The sequence below is a fragment of the Raphanus sativus genome, chromosome 5 (assembly GCF_000801105.2).
Source record: "Raphanus sativus cultivar WK10039 chromosome 5, ASM80110v3, whole genome shotgun sequence".
NCBI lineage: Eukaryota > Viridiplantae > Streptophyta > Magnoliopsida > Brassicales > Brassicaceae > Raphanus > Raphanus sativus.
This window is the reverse complement of record NC_079515.1, coordinates 34,638,027-34,656,871: the sequence shown is the minus strand read 5'-3', so window position 1 is coordinate 34,656,871 and position 18,845 is coordinate 34,638,027. Positions and strand designations below refer to the sequence as shown.

Below are 18,845 nucleotides of genomic sequence, written 5' to 3'. Positions count from 1 at the left end.
AAAAGTTCGCCAGGCACTTTTCATGATGCACCCGGAAAAAGTTCCGGGTTCGGATGGGATGACGATTCTATTTTTTCAGCATTCGTGGAATATAATTAAGAAGGAATTATTGGATTTGGTAAATGACTTTCTTACTTCTGGGGAATTGGATACAAGGCTAAATATGACCAATATTTGTCTAATCCCGAAAACGGAAAGACCTAAAAGGATGAAGGAAATACGATCTATAAGTCTAGCAATGTAGGATACAAGATCATTTCGAAGTTACTATGTCAAAGGTTAAAGGCGTGTCTTCCATCGCTCACATTAGAAACTCAGTCAGCTTTTGTGCCCGGTAGACTGATTTCTGATAATATACTGATCGCCCAGGAAATGTTTCATGGTTTGAGAACAAATAAGGCATGTCAAAATAAGTTTATGGCTATTAAAACGGATATGAGCAAAGCGTATGATCGTGTGGAATTGAGATTTATACAGGAGGTACTATTAAAGATGGGATTTGATCAGCATTGGATTAAACTAATATTGGAATGTATATCATCAGTCCAATACAGTGTTATGCTGAACGGTCAACCGAGAGGACATATCATTCCTGAGAGAGGCCTTAGGCAAGGGGATCCGCTCTCACCTTACTTGTTTATTTTGTGTACGGAAGCACTGATTGCAAATATTAATAAGGCTGAAAGGGAGAAACAGCTGACCGGTATAAAGGTGGACAGGGCTTGTCCATCTATTTCTCATCTCCTTTTTGCCGATGATAGTCTTTTTTTCTGCAAAGCGAAAAAAGAAGAATGTCAGACAATTCTCAGGATTCTAAAGGAATACGAGGAGGTATCAGGACAGCATATAAATTTTGATAAATCTTCAATAAAGTTTGGGCATAAAATTGAAGAATTGGAAAGACATGAATTACAGGATATACTTGGGATACAAAATCAAGACGGAATGAGATTTTACTTGGGAATACCTGAAAATTTGAGTGGCTCAAAAATTCAGGTATTCGGTTTTATTCATGACCGCCTAAATGATAGAGTAAATGGTTGGACCTTTAGATTCTTTTCTAAAGGGGGGAAGGAAGTAATTATAAAATCGGTGGTCACGGCCTTACCAAACCATGTAATGGCCAGTTTCCGTATTCCCAAAACGGTAATTAAGAAACTGACGAGTGCAGTGGTAAAATTTTGGTGGAGCCCGGGAGGCGCAACAAGAGACATGCATTGACAATCTTGGGACAAAGTATGTTTACCTAAGGAAGAAGGAGGACTCGGCTTTAAAGATTTTACGGATTTTAATACAGCCATGCTAGGAAAGCAATTCTGGAGATTAATAGAGAAACCTCAAACTCTATTTTCTCGTGTTTTCAAAGGTCGATATTTCAGAAATGCATCACCTTTGGAACCAATTCGTTCGTACTCGGCGTCTTATGGATGGCGAAGTATTGTTTCTGCTAGATCTCTGGTAAGCAAAGGACTAATCAAAAGGGTGGGATCAGGATCAACCATCTCAGTATGGAATGATCCCTGGCTCCCATCCACCCGCCCGAGACCAGCAAATAAAAATAATCACAATCTTTACCCGGATCTAACGGTAGACTCACTCATCAATGAAAATTCGAGGACATTGAATATTCAAACGATTCAGAGTTTGGTTGAACCTGAGGATGTTAAAATTATTCTAAGTATCCCGCTAAGCAGATCTATGACAACGGATAGAGACGGCTGGCACTTCAATAACAACGGGAGGTATACTGTCAAGTCTGGTTATCAGATTGAAAGGGTTTATCCAGACAGCGACCGTGTAATTCCGGAGTTGGGACCATCCATTATCCCATTAAAAGCACATTGTTGGAAAATAAAATGTCCACCGAAAATGAAACATTTTCTTTGGCAAATGCTCTCAGGTTGTATTGCGGTTAAAAAGAATCTAAAAACAAGAGGAATACAAGGATATACTATATGTTCAAGATGTGGAGATAAGGAAGAATCTATTAATCATATTTTCTTCGAATGCCCACCAGCGGTTCAAGTATGGGCCTTATCTCGGACTCCATCAAATCCAACAATCTTCCCCAGCAATTCCTTATTTGCAAATATGGATCATCTATTCTGGCGGGTACCCCCTATAATTGATGATCATCATTTCGCATGGATCTTGTGGTATATTTGGAAGGCAAGAAATTGTAAAGTTTTTAGCAATTTGGATATTGATCCACGGGATACTCTTCAGCTGGCAGAAACAGAGTCTCGACTTTGAAAAGAAGCACAAAGCTCCATTACCCAAGGATTAGACGTTTCTAAACAATCGAACATAACACAGGTTCCATTAATCCCAGGAAGGTGGTGCTTCTCGGATGGATCATGGAAGGTGAATGAAAATTTTTCAGGTCAAGGGTGGTATAGTACGTTGGAAGGGTTTGATGGGTTAATGGGTGCAAGGAACAAGAGAGCCAGTTTTCTCCTTTGCACTCAGAGATTGAAGCTTTAATTTAGGCAATGGAGTGTATGAGGAACTTGAGACAGTATAATGTTACTTTTGCAATGGATTGTTCGCAGTTGGTGAAGATGGTTTGGAAACCAGATGAATGGCCAGCATTTGCAAGTTATTTGGAAGATATACGAAGCTTGAGAAGAAGTTTCAATTCGTCGGTGGTGGTCCATATACCCAGGACAAAGAATACAAAGGCGGACTGTCTAGCACGCAGTGCAAGAAAGCAATCGTCTTACGTAGTCCACATGGATTCGGATCCCCCAACCTGGTTAACAGAGTCAATATGAATCTGTATTGTTGCTGATAAAAAAAAAATTCATTTAAAAAGTTAGTTTTGGGTTTTTCTCATTAAATACTTAGTTTTGGGAGTTTTACCCAAAACAAATTTAGTTGAAGGGTTTTAATTTAAAAACCCAATTTTTTCACTAACACTTTTAACTTCGGAAGTGACATTTATATCATAAAAATTTCCAAACTAAAAAATTGACCTGTTTACCATGTAAAAATGGTGATGTGTCGGTATTTTTCAAAAAATAAATAAAAATTAAAGAAAAGATCATAAAATTAAATATAAAATTCATAAAATTAAATAAAATCCAGAAAAATAAATAAAATTCATAAAATTTAATAAAAATTCATAAAATTTAATAAAAAATCATAAATTTTAAAAAAATTCATAAAATTAAATCATAAAATTAATAAAAATTCAAAATAGTTAAAATAATAAAAAACCAGAAAATTTAAAAAAAATCAGAAAACAAACTAAATATCAAAAGTAAAATAAATTTTAAATAAATAAATAATTAAGATTAAATCAAAAACAGAAATTAAATAAAATATCATAAAATTTCATGAATTTCACAAATAACAATGTTTTTAACAACTATCAAATTGACATTTTAATCGTTTAAAAGTTATTGTAAACAAGCATTATTCATATCAGTATTGACAATGACGATTGTCAAAATGTTGTTATTGACATATCCACCACTATTTGCAAAGATGATGTCAGAAACTATCGTTGGGTTAGGTGAGTAATTATTATCTTAAGCAATTATATGTTTGAAATTATAACTATCAACGATGATATATCTGTTTTAAAAAATAATCTTGTAATATTCTTAAAGATACCTTTTTAGTTTAAAATTTTTTGAACTTTTGAATTTTCTAATCTTTTGGAATTTCATTCTATATAATTTTCTGAACTTTATTTAGGTTTCTGAAAGTTTATTTTTATTTATTTTGTTTTATCCGGATTGTTCTCAATTGGTGAAGATGATTTCGGAACCAGAAAAATGGCCGGCTTTTGCTAGCTATCTAGAGGACATCAGAAGTCTCAAGAGAAGTTTTCATAGATCGTAGATTATTCATATATCAAGGATGCAAAATAAAAAGGCGGATAGCTTAGCACGTGGTGTGAGGCAACAAATGTCGTTTACTGTTTAAATTGAATACAGAACAATCAGTTTGGTTTACAGAGTCCACATAAGTCTGTAATCTTGTCAAAAAAAAAAAAATTATTAATATTCTAAATTGTTATTTAATTTTCTGAATTTCTATTTAATTTTCTATTTTTTAATTTTCTGATTTTTACTTAATTTTTGAATTTTATTTAATTTACTTTTTAACCTGTAAAACATGTCAACTTGTTGGTTTGAAAGTTTTTTATGATACAAATATCATTTTGAAGATTAAAAGTATTAGTGAAAAAAACTTCAAGATTTAAAATGTCATTAAATTTTACTTTGAATATTTTTATGCGATTTTCCCGTATATTATACCAACAAATCCCAAGAAAAGCAACTAGCCATTGTAATTCTTAACATATTTCTAGAAAAAAAATTGAAACTGTAGATAATTTGTCAAAAATCCATCAGAAACTTCTGAGTAATAATTGGTAAAATATCTAGCAGTTTTATAGTTGTTTGAGAAGTCGAACATCCTCTATGGATTTCCGACGAATATCTAGCAATTTGAAGGATAGGATTTTTTTTGTTTTTGAACAACTTTGAAGGATAGGGTACATGTGATTTTTAACAACCTCGAAGACATATTTTCTCTATTATTTTTTTATTTTATGAAACATCTACCTATTCATTCGGTAAGAAAATTGACATTTTCTGGTCCTGTGTTTTTAATGACGTCAGGGAGATGATCATTCATTTTTGCCATTCGGTGCCAGAATATTAATTTTAAGTATATTAATTTTAAAACTAGAGCTCGATCCGCGGTAAAACGCGGGTTACTTTTTTTAGTTTACAAAATTGCCAAAAAAATATTGTAGAAATTATATTATTAGATAATATTTTTGGTTATTTAGGATGGTGTTGCTATTGTATCTATGTAGACGATAGGAAATTTGTGTTGTATTCTAAATAAGATAGTATTTAATTCCATTTCTATTTGCAATTTCCCAAATATTTTAGTTATGTATGGTTAAAAACATAAGAATAAATATATTTTTCTAAGGCTATAATTATCATTTAATCAATTTATGGGAATATTATTTTACAATTTAGTATAATATAAAAAATAAATAACCAGGTTTCAATTTTTGTATGGTTTGTTTTTATAAAAATATCGTTTGTTTGTTTTATAATTATTAACATAGTATTAAACTTCATGAAATATATTTAAACAAATACCTAAACAATGGAAGAAATATTTGTTACAACCTATCATCTACTCTATTAAAATAGAGTCCTATTTAAAACTACCATGGCATGTTTTTTTTTTGCACCTATTAAAGATGTTGTGACTAAAATTTACGGACCCTTACTAAACACTTCCATTAATGTGACTTATTATTATATACAATGCTTAGTATTGCACTAACCGACATAAATATTTAAATCATACCACCTTCTGGTAATTGAACCAAACCAACGTTCTGACTATCGAATACATTTTAAATATATAATTTAGTCAAGGTTAATTCATATCAATAACTTGTATGTACATTCATATCAATTGTATCAATTTTACATTCATATCAATTGTACATTCATATCATGTTCGAGGTTAATTCATATCAATAACTTGCATAAGAACAATTTCAAATTCATTGTAAGGATAATACATTACAGATTTCTTATTTCAATCATACAGACTCTGCTTATACAAATTCATATTCAAAGTAGACAAACATTTAACTTAACTTCAATTCATGATAACTTGAATAAAATAATTACATAAGAACAAATCTAGACATACATTATAATTGCAATTTTTGAACACTTTGTTTCACTACCATTATGGACATGATATTGTCAACCATATAAATTTGAATCGCATAAAACTTATATTTGTTAAACCGTTAACCTGTCATACAAAATATATATTCTTTTATTCAAACCATCACCTATAATATGTTGCAACCACATTAACAATAGATTTTATGAAATCTAAACTAACTTTTCGTCCAGTACCAACCACGTTAACGATAGATTTGTTCAAATCTAAACTACCTTTTCGTCCAACCAAAATATCCTATGATAACTAACGTCGGTTTTTGAATTGTGCGTTTCATTTATTGTTTTAAACTTAGATACGAAGCATCAACTATAAAATCTTCCAACAGCCTTAATAATAGATTTTCTCAAATCTAAACTACCTTTTTGTGCAAGTAAATAAACCTCTTGAATACTTAAGTCGGTTTTAGAATATTCATTTTTATCTATTCTATTAAACTGAATTTATTTTTAGGCGATTTTTAAAGTTGCATAATATCTCCCTTTTAATCAATGCAAATCAAAATTTGGTAACAAACCTATAATATTTGGAAATCGGAATATACCTATATATTCTCCTTATTATACCTAACAGTTACACTTAAATCACTATAAATACTCTTTCATGACCATAATAGAATTCTACGCTTCACACTTAAACAAAGCAAACAAACACTACAATGGCTATGACTACATCCAACGATTTCACTTTGTTGAGCAATGTCAAGCCATTTAAAACAACTTGGAAGGTTGAAGTGAAGGTCCTTCATTCATGGACACAACACTCCAATTTTTCTGGTGGAGACTCTCTCGAGTTCGTACTCGTAGATAAGACCGTATGTGTATTCTTTTCTATTCCTTTTGTATTCTTAAAAGATTTATGACCAACTTCTAATCAACCAATAATTATTTGTTACTGCAGGGTGTTAAGATTCACTGTACCTGCAAGAGGATCTTTGTTGCTCGCGTAAAGAAATTGCAGGTTGGAGAATGGAGGCTCCTTGAGAATTTCTCGGTGACTTCAGCTACCGGGAAGTACCGCCCAACAAGCCATAAGTTCAAGCTGTCGATCATAGGCAGTTCTAATGTTAACAATTCGTCTTTCAAAAATGAAGATGAGTTTTTGACATTAACACCTTTTCAAGCGATCCTTAACGGGAGTCTTGATTCAAATATTTTGATTGGTATATCATAATTAATCATCTTCTGTTTTCTACATTCTTTTAATTTCCTAGAATCTAATTTGTTTTTTCCTGTTATATTACATGTAGATGTGATTGGTCAAGCAACTGATATTGGAGATGTTGAAGTTGTTCAAGTGCTTGGTAAAGACAAGAAGAAACTGGAACTCACTTTGACAGATGCAAGGTACGTTCATATTTTTATTTTTATTACATTTTTAAAATATGTATTTTATACAATTTTGACCATTTACATATATTCTCAGTGAACAATTACCCTGTTGTCTATGGGGGCGTTTTGCTGAACAAGTGTTTCGTGCTTACAAAGTTGGGAAGTCACCCAATTTTCTTTGTTTACTGAGATTTGCTAAAATCAATGTTTACAAAGGTGAGATGTCTATTGATCTTATTTATGTGAGTTATTTATAATACAATTTAACTCGCTGAAAAACCATTTATCATTTCTTGTAGGGCAAGTTCAGATAACAAATTCATTTGAAACTTCCACTTTGGTGATTAATCCAGCCGGTTATGATTTGCAAGATTATCAAAGACTGTAAGTTGTTTTGGTCGGATTTAAATATATCATCTAATATTTAATTTAACCCTTATTTGTTTTAAAAAATATTAGGTTGCCAAACAATGAACTTGCACTCTCTAATGAAGATCATGAGGTTGTGAAGACAAAAGGAAACAAGCGCCAAATTGACAAATGGTCTCTTTATCCTGAGAGATCATTATTGGATATCATAATGGCAACTGAGGTTATGTTAATATTATTAATATAGTTTTGCTCAACAAGTATTGTTTAAATAATACTAATTTCATATCTCATGTAGATCGAGAAATGCATTGTCAAGGCAACAATTTATGCTATTGACACAGATTGGTCATGGTATTACTTTGGTTGTGTTAAGTGCAACTTCAAGAAGGTTACCGACATAACTAATAGGGATGTGGTGCCTCTGAAACATGTGTTTCGTTGTGATACATGCCACCAGTCTGTTACCAATGTTGCACCTAAGTATGTTTTTACTTTTTATTTTACCAGAGAAGATTATGTACTATGAGTCTTATTTTTTTGTTCAATTAGGTTTAAGCTACATCTGATTGTAAAGGATGACTATGGTGAAACTAAAGTGATGCTGCTTGATACAATTGCTGAACCAATTGTGGGAGTAAGTGCCGATGTACTCCTAGGTGGTTCTCTAGAACAGGTATATATAACTCATTCTTATACAACATGACATTTGTATTAATTGTTTCTAATTTTTTATATTAATCTATTTAGATTGAGGATCCAGAAGACTTGCCTGAAGCTATTACCAATCTTATTGGGAAAACTTTCAAATTTGGTGTTTATGTTAACAAAGACAATGTTGACTATGGTGCTGATATTTTTAGTATTGGTAAGACGTGGGCTGCTGATGAAATAATCACTGAAGCTGACGACACATTGACTACTGCTGTTTCTTCGGATCGATCTTCCGGACAGGTTTGTTATCATATGTTTTTTCTTATATATATATATATATATATATTTTATCCTTCTCATATAATTTTGTCTCCTTAATATTTATTTTGTATTTTTAGATGTCGGTGATCAGCATTGAAAGTGAAGACAACACATGTTTGTCTTCAACACCACTTTCAAAACGCAGAGGAGACGGTGATGTTGATGACCTTGCTTCTACTTCAAAGAAACAATGCTCCAAGACTATCAAGTTGGAAAAGAATAATGGCGAGTAGTTTGCGTTTGTGGATTTGTTATTTGATGCGCACTTTGTGTTCAAGCGCATGGTTTTTATTATGTTTTTAAGTACTTTCAGTTTATTTGATTGGTTCAAAAATTTCATTGTTAGTTGATTTTTCCAATAAAGATTTATTTAATAAAGAGATTTGAATATTTAGATGTTGTCGAATAAATATATTTGAGTATCTTTAGTTTCTCTAATTGTTTAACCTTTTATAAATTATAATTATACTATAAGAACAGTCATATATGACTCCTTAATTGCATAAGCCTAATTGCCTAATTTTTTTAAAAAATAATGTTGAAAAATAAGTCTACGTTTAATAGGCTTCTATCATGAATTTTTGTAGAGTAGATTGTATAATATTTAGTTGTTGTCTATGAAATATATTTGAGTATATTTAGTTCTTCTAATTGTTTAACCTTTTATAAATTAATAATTATACTATAAGAACTAAATATATATAACTCCATAATTGCATAAGCCAAATTGCCTAATTTAAAAAAAAATAATGTTGAAAAATAAGCGTACGTTTAATAGGCTTCTATCATGAATTTTTGTATAGTAGATTGTATAATATTTAGTTGTTGTCTATGAAAAATATTTGAGTATTTTTTGTTTCTCTAATTGTTTAACTCTTTCTAAATTAATAAAACTATATCAAATATATATATGACTCAATAACTGCATAAGCCTAATTTTATTTTTTTAAATGTTTAATTATATGCTTACATCTCACGGTTGATGTTTATGAAGTTGCACGCATTGGTTACTTCCTCTTGACAGAATATAGAATCCTGAAAATAACAAATGAGTAATATGTTAAACGTGTCATAATTAAACCTTTTCAGTTTTGAGAAAGAAATGGATATTCTAAACAAACGATAGGATATTTTCTATAATTATTTTATATATAATCTAAACTTCAGATTTTATCTTGATCCTTGATATATTGTTTGACATATATAGGTAGAGAATCTTAACCAATAAAATTCTAATTTAAATGTTTTTGTTCTGTCCCGCCATTACTTAGAACCAAACATTTCAGAATTTTTAGAGTTAAACAAGTTTCCTTTAGCTGCGTTATTATAAAGCTTTGGAGCCGTCATTGAAGAATTATAAGCCTATCACACAAATACGAACAGGTCTTGCTCCTACGCCTATGAAACAGAGTTTAAAAGCAGTAGATGTTCGCTTATTCAGTTTTATGAAAGCTTTAATTCTAACTGCTTAACCATTTATATGAACAGGATGAAAAGAAAGCATCATGCTCCCACTGGAGCAGATTATCCTAGGAAACGAAAGCAGAGTAAAACGAAAGAGATAACAGTTCCTTCCAACACAAGAGATGTCCCTTTGAGTACTATTTTTGTAAGATTATTGAATGATATTACCAACAAGAACTCTGTATCAAGGATCCAAGCACAAGTTACAACCTCAACTCCTACAAATAAACGAGGTATTTAAAATTTGTTTTTCAATATTAGACAAACAGAATTCCTAATCCTTCAACGCTCATGTTTCACTCTTTTTGTTTTAGTTTCTTTTGACAAAGACAATTACGACTATCATAACCTTAGTCAGACGATTGGAATACCAAAACGTGAGCCTTACAGAAACTTACAACTTACTACTTTCATTATATAAAACCCTGTACTTATTCTTTCACTATCCAGCCATCTCGATGTCAACAACAAAATCATCTTCAAGTCAAGTGACAAAACTGTCAAACACAAACAACAGAGTACTACCGAGACATTCAGGAAAAGCTAAAACAGATAAACCCGCCAATGAATCTAAAACTGATCAAGCAGACAATGAAGGTTATTTTTTGACCTACTAATTGGATTCTTACATTTCATGCTTGATAATATAAGTGTTTTATATTTTTTCAGATTTTGAAGTCACCGAGGATGAGTATAGTGATCTGGAATTCGAATGTAGTAGTGAGGATGTTTCTGATACTGATTTTTCTGATGGGGAACAAACTATCGAGCCGGAAACAGAGAGAGATAAACAGTGTGACCGAGTTAGTTTTATGGCAGCTTTATTCAAAAAAACATTCGCTGTGAAAAAAACAAAAGTGAAACCAGTATCCCACAAAGAAGATGGTATGTATAAAGTATCAGTCATTTCTATCATGTGTATTAAATATTTTGCTGACCAACGTAAAACCTTTTTTTCCAGCTTATATAGATGAGGGTGACCCAGATCATAAATGTGTTCATTGTGGAGCTATCATGTGGTATGGTGAAAGGATAAACAAGAGCAAATATAGAAAGAAACCTATATTTACTTTGTGTTGTATGCAAGGTCAGGTTCAGTTGCCATTTTTAAAGAAACCCCCTGATGTTCTTATGAAGCTTCTTACAGGAGATGATAAGCTTAGCAAACATTTTCAAAGGAATACCAGACCATATAATATGGTATTTTCTTTTACATCTCTTGGAGGAAAAGTGGAGAACTCTATTGCAAAAGGACGAGGACCTCAAATGTTTCAACTTCATGGTGAAAACTATCATTTAACCGGAAGTTTATTACCAAAGCAAGGAGACTATGCTAAGTTTGGCCAGCTTTACATTGTTGACACAGAAAATGAAGTAGAAAACAGAGCTAATGCGCTAAGGTAAACTAGCTTTAAGATATTGTATTGTTTTTTTGTATGAATAGATTGTAATAATGGTTTGACCCGCCCTTTATGTCTGTTTTCAGCAAATCCAAAAAGACTGTCTCGAGAAAAAAGGAAGATGGTTTGAAGAAGGAAATTATTGAGCAACTTATCAAGATGCTGAATGAAGTGAACCCATATGTTGCGAAATTTAGATCAGCACAAGAGAGATTTCGTATGAATCCTGAGGAGACATTCCATATGCGAATTGTCAGTAGAAGCGATAAAGATGGTAGGACATATAATATGCCAACAGCTTCTGAGGTAGCTGCTTTGATTCCAGGGGACTTTAATTTAGGAATGGATAAGCGAGATATTGTTCTGCAGCACAAGTCTGGGCGACTTAAGCGGATCGATGAGATTCATATTTCCTATCTAGCACTTCAGTATCCTCTATTGTTTGTGTATGGTGAGGATGGTTTCAGGATTGGAATTAAAAAGGGTGTCACAGAGGCTTCAAAGAAACTTAAAAAGGATACTATTAGTATGAGGCAGTTTTTTGCTTTCCGGATTCAAGAGCGAGAAAATGAGTCACATGCTCTACTTTACTCAAGAAGGTTATTTCAACAGTTCATAGTGGATGCGTACACTACTATAGAATCTAACAGACTCAGGTTTTTGGCGCTCAATCAGACATGCTTGCGTTCAGATAGTTTTGACTCAATCAAGGAGTCGGAAAATGCTGGAAAAACGTGTATGAGTGAACAAGGGCAGCAATTTCTTCTACCAGCTACCTTCACAGGGAGTCCAAGATACATGAAGAATATGTACTTAGACGCTATGGCCATCTGCAGACATTTTGGTTTTCCAGACCTTTTCATCACATTCACTTGCAATCCAAAATGGCCTGAGATTACAAGATTTGTTGAGAAAAGAGGTTTGAAATCGGATGACAGACCAGATATTATTTGCCGGATGTTTAAGATGAAACTGGATTGTTTGATGAATGATCTGACAAAGAAGAATATTTTGGGAAAGACAGCTTCATGTAAGTTTTGTTCCAACTATAATTTTTTGTTTATTTTATGTTTAATAAATCATGAGTTTTGGATTCCAAGTTATGCGGATTGTTTTCTTATCATAATTTCTGGTTTTTATTTTTTTCAGCTATGTATACCGTTGAGTTTCAGAAAAGAGGTCTACCACATGCTCACATTCTGCTTTTCATGCAACCGTGCTCAAAATTGCAGAAAACAGAAGATATTGATAAGATCATATCAGCAGAGATCCCAGATAAAGCATCTGATCCAGAGCTTTACGATGTTGTTAAGGATATGATGATTCATGGTCCTTGTGGAGCAGCTAATATTAATTCCCCATGTATGGAAAATGGAAGTTGTGGGAAAATGTTTCCAAAACAATTCGTGGAGAATACTACAGTGAAGAAAGATGGATTCCCGGTTTATAGAAGACGTGACCAATCTAACCGTTATGTTGAGAAGAATGGTTTGAAGTGTGATAACAGATGGGTCATCCCTTACAACAAGAGACTCTCTCTTCGTTACCGAGCTCACATAAATGTGGAGTGGTGCAACCAAACTGGTTCTATTAAGTATTTGTTTAAATACATTAATAAAGGAGCGGACCGTGTAACTGTTGTTGTAGAACCTCCTGGGCCACCAGTGGAGGCAACTTCGGTTCCAATTCAACCAGGATCGAGCTCAGGTACAGGGAATACAAATGGCGGTTTGGAACAGAATGTGGAGATAAAAAGGAATGAGATAAAAGATTTCTTTGATTGCAGGTATATTATTTAAATTCCCTATATTTCAATTTTTTCATTTACTTTAAGAGTTTTATTTGTATCGTTTACAGTAATTTATTATTATAAATTTTTATAACTTCTATTTATTTTTTGTAGATATGTTTCTACTTGTGAAGGATCTTGGAGGATTTTTTCATTTCCTATACATTATAGATCAACAGCAGTTGAGAAGCTTACATTTCATCTACCAGGGAAACAAAACATTATCTTCAGAGGCAAGGACAAATTAAAGGAAGTTGTTGGCCGTAAGCTCATAGAAAACACAATGTTCTTGGCTTGGTTTGAGTTGTGCAAGGTCGATTCTTTTGCTCGGACTCTTACGTATATTCAGCTCCCCAACTATTACACATATTCAAAGACCCAGAAGAAGTTCAATAGAAGGAAGCAAGGATTCAGCATTGGAAGGATTAATTATGCCCCACGTAAGCAAGAAAGTTCTTATTATCTACGAGTTCTGTTGAACTACGTGAGAGGTCCTACCTGTTATCGTGATATTAAGACCTATAATGATGAGGTTTATGAGGAGTACAAAGACGCATGCTATGCTAGAGGAATATTGGATGATGATCAGGAGTATATCGATGACTTAGTGCGACGTAGTTATGATAGTTCTGCATCTGTTGTTCGTGATCTATTTGTTCTGATGCTGATGTCAGATAGTCTTTCTGAGCCAGACAGAGTTTGGGAACAGACTTGGGAACTACTATCTGAAGATATCGAGTATATTAGAAGAAAGCAATTCAATAGGCCAGGTAAACTATCTCCATCTTCTTATATAATTTAACAAATCATTTGTTTTTTTTTAATCATTTGGTATTATATTAGCTAAATACAGTAGTTCATCTATCTTTAGTCTTATCCGTAGTGTGTAATGATATAATATTGCTTCTCTGAAATTTTTATGTTCGGAAAATTTTTACAACGTTTACACTAATTTTTGCAGGCCTTATACTAACTGATGATGAGAAGAAGCTATATGCTCTCATAGAGATTGAAAAGGTTATGAAAAGGAATGGGAGTTCACTTTCTGTATATGAATCTATGCCAAAGATTCCTGAAAATGCTAAGCCTACCGACAATGTTTTGATCTTGGATGAACTAAGTTATGACATTGAAGATATGCAGTCCACTCATGATAGAGATATTTTGAAGATGACTGATGAACAAAGAAAGATATACGATGAGATCATTGCTGCTGTTGTGGAAGAGAGAGGCGGTATGTTCTTTGTTGATGGGTTTGGTGGCACTGGAAAAACATTTCTTTGGAAACTGCTCTCAGCCGCGGTGAGGTGCAGGGGAGATATCGTTCTTAATACTGCATCTAGCGGAATTGCTTCTCTGTTGTTACAAGGTGGCAGGACTGCTCATTCCCGTTTTGGAATACCTATCAATCCTGATGAGTTTAGTACATGTACATTGTTTCATGGATCAGATAAAGCTAATTTGGTCAAGGAAGCTTCGCTTATTATTTGGGATGAAGCACCAATGATGAGCAAGCATTGTTTTGAAGCACTGGACAGGAGTTTGAAAGATATTATGGGAAATCAGGATAAAAAACCTTTTGGTGGAAAAGTTATAGTGTTTGGAGGTGATTTTCGACAAGTGCTTCCTGTTATTACTGGAGCAGGGAGAGCTGAGATTGTGTTGTCTGCAATGAATTCATCATATCTCTGGGAAAATTGCAAGGTTCTGAAACTCACCAAGAATATGAGATTGTGTTCAAACAACCTCACAGATTCGGAGGCCAAAGAACTCAAAGATTTTTCTGACTGGATTTTGGCTGTTGGTGATGGGAGAATAGCAGAGCCTAATGATGGGGAAGCAATGATTGATATTCCGGAAGAGTTTCTAATCATGGACGAGAAGGATCCTATAGAAACTATAAGTCATGCCATCTATGGAGACACTGAATCGTTACGAGGAATGAAAGATCCTAAATTTTTCCAACAGAGAGCGATTCTATGTCCAACAAATGATGATGTTAACAGGATTAATGATCATATGTTATCTAAACTTGATGGTAAGGTTATTCATTATTTTAACACATTCGATTTTTGTTATACTGTATAGACACTAACTGAATTTTTTTTTTTTCAAAAGGTGAAGAAATGATTTATCTCTCATCTGACAGTATTGATCCATCAGATACTGCTTCAGCCAACAATGAGGCTCTCAGTACCGACTTCCTAAACAGTATTAAAGTTTCTGGCCTACCTAATCATAGCCTAAGATTGAAGATTGGTTGTCCTGTTATGTTGCTTAGGAATATTAATCCTAATGAAGGTTTGATGAATGGCACTAGATTGCAGATTACTCAACTTATGGATTTTATGGTGGAAGCTAGAATCCTAACTGGTGAGAAGGTTGGTACAGACGTTTATATTCCAAGATTGTTGATCAATCCAACAGATAAAAGACTACCATTCAAGATGCGTAGAAGACAGCTGCCCTTATCAGTGGCTTTTGCAATAACCATCAACAAAAGCCAAGGGCAGTCACTGTCTGAGGTCGGAATATTTCTCCCTCGGCCGGTATTTTCTCACGGACAGCTCTACGTTGCCATTTCAAGAGTCACTTCGAAGAAAGGATTGAAAATTTTAATTGTGGACAAAGAAGGGAAGCCACAGAAGAAAACTATGAATGTTGTCTTTAAAGAGATTTTTAATAATCTTTAGAACAGAGCTTTATGGAAGTGTTTAAGTGTGACTTTGTTTTTTCATATTTGTTAGGAGATTCCTAGGAAAGTGGTGTTTTAAGACATCGTAATGTTATAGTTTATTTGGAGTTTTACATTTAGTTTAAATTTAAGAACCATACATGAAGTTGATCATTTGTAGATCCTAAGAAATTGCAGTATAAGAATCTAACTAAATCAGTGAAAATCAGATCAAATATATAGCAATAAATCATCAAACCATGATTAATTCACCAGGGAATTACGGTTTCAGAGAAAACTATTTCCACAATCCTAAACGAGTTTGCCCTATCATAGTTAAACTATTTTATCTCATGGTTCCTCACTAAATGTATGTCGGGGTAGTACTAACCTTTATTATATGTGAACTCTCCTTATTGTGGCCGCCTGTTAATATACTCGTAGATGACAGAATCTCCTCTGAAAACAATTGTAAAAGGCTGTCTGAAACAGAGATATAAAGTCAGTTACATTAAGTATAAGAAATAACAAATCTTCTCAGACTCAAACAGAGAAATCGTGGAGTCTATAAATTTAAAAGAAAGAGACTTATCTTTTACTAAGCTTTTGAATGTAAGTCTACTATTCTTCTCTGTTTAGCTTTGTAAAAGGCTGTCTGAAACAGAGATATAAAGTCAGTTACATTAAGTATAAGAAACAACAAATCTTCTCAGACTCAAACAGAGAAATCGTGGAGTTTATAAATTTAAGAGAAAGAGACTTATCTTTTACTAAGCTTTTGAATGTAAGTCTACTATTCTTCTCTGTTAAGCTTTGTAAAAGGCTGTCTGAAACAGAGATATAAAGTCAGTTACATTAAGTATAAGCAACAACAAATCTTCTCAGACTCAAACAGAGAAATCGTGGAGTCTATAAATTTAAGAGAAAGAGACTTATCTTTTACTAAGCTTTTGAATGTAAGTCTACTGTTCTTCTCAGAGAAGATAAAAAAACCGCTACGATAGTATCCTTTTGTTGGTGAGCCATCATGCCATGGTGATTCTCGATCAAAATTGGCTTCAATGAACACAGAGAACTTCTCTCATCGTTAGCTTTGCATTCATCATGCAATGGTGATTCTCGAGCTGAAACCGGAGTGCAAGTCTTCAAAGCGGTCGTGTTTGTCGATTCAGAAACAAAAATCGTGTCTTCAAAGATGTTGAAATTACTTGAACTACAGCTACAGATCTCAGATCTAGCAACATGAGAAATCAATTGAACCGATTAATAGGTTAAAATTCAGAGAATGATTGATAGAAGATATACAAACAGAAATCAACAGACTAACCTCAGTTTCTCCTTGAAGTCGCAAAACTAAGCTCTGGACCTTATAATTCTCCACCGATCTTACGGCCAACTCAAGAATATTTGTTTACAGTTGCTGATTTGAACAAAAAAAACGAAGAATCTCTTTTTGATTTGGTTACGATTGACTCGATTTCTTTGATGTTTTGTGAAACGTTTTTTCTTCACCGACACAAAAGGTGAAAGAAAGTAAAGTGGTTACATCTTCGAGGTTGCGTCTTAATTAGTTTACTTTCCCGGAAAAAATATTGTTCACTTTTTTTTTTAATAAATCGTTTCTATTATGGGTTTACTTAATGAGCTTTGAAAAATTATAAACATTAAGTTGCTTTGCACATAAATGGCCCATACGATTATATAAATAATTTTCAGGCTTATAAATTTTTATTCTTACCCAACTATAACATTTATGATATATGGAATTTGGAATTTGAAAAATAAAAATAAGCTATAATATATCCACAAGTTTTATATAAGAAAAATATATAAATAATATATTGTGGAAATAAAAATATTCATAATTTTATGTTCTTATCTCAGTAACAAGTAAAAAGGTTTGTTTAAATAATTTGCTTTAATTTTTTTTTCTCAAACATATTAACATCTATATGTATGTGAAGTTGTAATACAAAAAATTAGTATATATTATATTCAAAAACAATAACAAAACTATATGCTGAAAAAAAAGAAAAACAAAACAAAACTATATATTTGTAATCTTTTTATAATTTATATATTCTAATATCGGTAAAAATTATATAATTTTGTTTAAATATACCGCCCTTTTAAGGGCGGGTTAATATCTAGTTGATTATTTATGAAATAGTCCAACTAAAACTTTTCTATATTGGATAAAAATAATGACTATATTTTAATAGAGTAGATATTAATATTGTCTTTTATTGCTAGTGGTGATATCACATGATTGATAAACGATGCTCGTGAAGGCCACGTGGGAGACCTCCATTTCTGACCTACAATTTCTTTTCTTTTCTCTTCAATTGAAATTCATTATAAGCGAACTGGAACTGCGATGGTTTTTTTTTTGAACTGCGATGGTTTAATATATAAGCTGACAGATAAAAAAATCTCCAAAGACAAGAGCCAAAGAACAAGAACAGACAGTTGAAACCACCACCAAGGCGTCTTTCGAACACAACCTTAATAAGGCAAGAAAACTAGACCACGCAGTAGGACTTAAAAAACTAAAAAATAACAACATTTTTTTAACAGTGTTTAACAAAAGATTTTTTCTTAGGTTCACCCTAAACCAATAGAAAGTTGTCATTTTAGATCTAATATCTTTTAATTAAGGAAACAAAATAATTTGTCAAATTATATTATGTTTTTAAAATAAAAAGGTTAGATAAATAAATAACAATAGTTGTCAAAAAAATTATTTTTAAAAAATATTTGTATTTAAGATTTAGTATTTAGTGTTTAAGATTTATAGTTTAGAATTTATCAAGATATTTAGTGTTTTTCTAAGCGTTTAAGTTTATCCAAAGGTTTAGGGTTTATCTAAGGGTTGAGGGTTTAGGGTTTAGGATTAGAGTTTAAGATTATCCAAGGGTTTATGGTTTAGTTTTAGTGTTTAAGATTTATAGTTTAGAATTTATCAAGATGTTTAGTGTTTTTCCAAGCGTTTAGGTTTACCCAAAGATTTAAGGTTTAAGATTAGAGTTTAGGATTTAGTGTTTTGTTGACAACATTTTTTTTTAATTCGTTTATTATATACTTTTTATTTATTTTAAATTTTA

At 32.4% G+C, this 18,845-nt stretch overlaps 1 protein-coding gene across 1 annotated transcript; it reads left to right on the top strand.

The window, feature by feature from the left end:
* Positions 1 to 6,285: 6,285 nt before the first annotated feature.
* LOC108860596 (uncharacterized) lies at positions 6,286 to 8,804 on the top strand. The gene is made up of 10 exons (XM_018634462.2): positions 6,286 to 6,553; positions 6,640 to 6,901; positions 6,989 to 7,085; positions 7,165 to 7,286; positions 7,370 to 7,454; positions 7,530 to 7,662; positions 7,738 to 7,922; positions 7,992 to 8,115; positions 8,190 to 8,393; positions 8,492 to 8,804. Exons 1-10 carry the CDS (start codon positions 6,398 to 6,400, stop codon positions 8,645 to 8,647), a joined length of 1,524 nt encoding a protein of 507 aa, XP_018489964.2. The 5' UTR covers positions 6,286 to 6,397; the 3' UTR covers positions 8,648 to 8,804.
* The last annotated feature ends 10,041 nt before the right edge of the window (positions 8,805 to 18,845 follow it).

What these genes read in the sequence shown, in the direction of transcription:
- LOC108860596 (XM_018634462.2), top strand. Translation starts at nt 6,398, where the DNA reads ATGGCTATGACTACATCCAACGATTTCACTTTGTTGAGCAATGTCAAG. An exon ending in TTGCAAGATTATCAAAGACT is followed by an intron (nt 7,455 to 7,529) that starts GTAAGTTGTTTT and finishes AAAAAATATTAG; the next exon opens with GTTGCCAAACAATGAACTTG. An exon ending in CGGATCGATCTTCCGGACAG is followed by an intron (nt 8,394 to 8,491) that starts GTTTGTTATCAT and finishes TTGTATTTTTAG; the next exon opens with ATGTCGGTGATCAGCATTGA.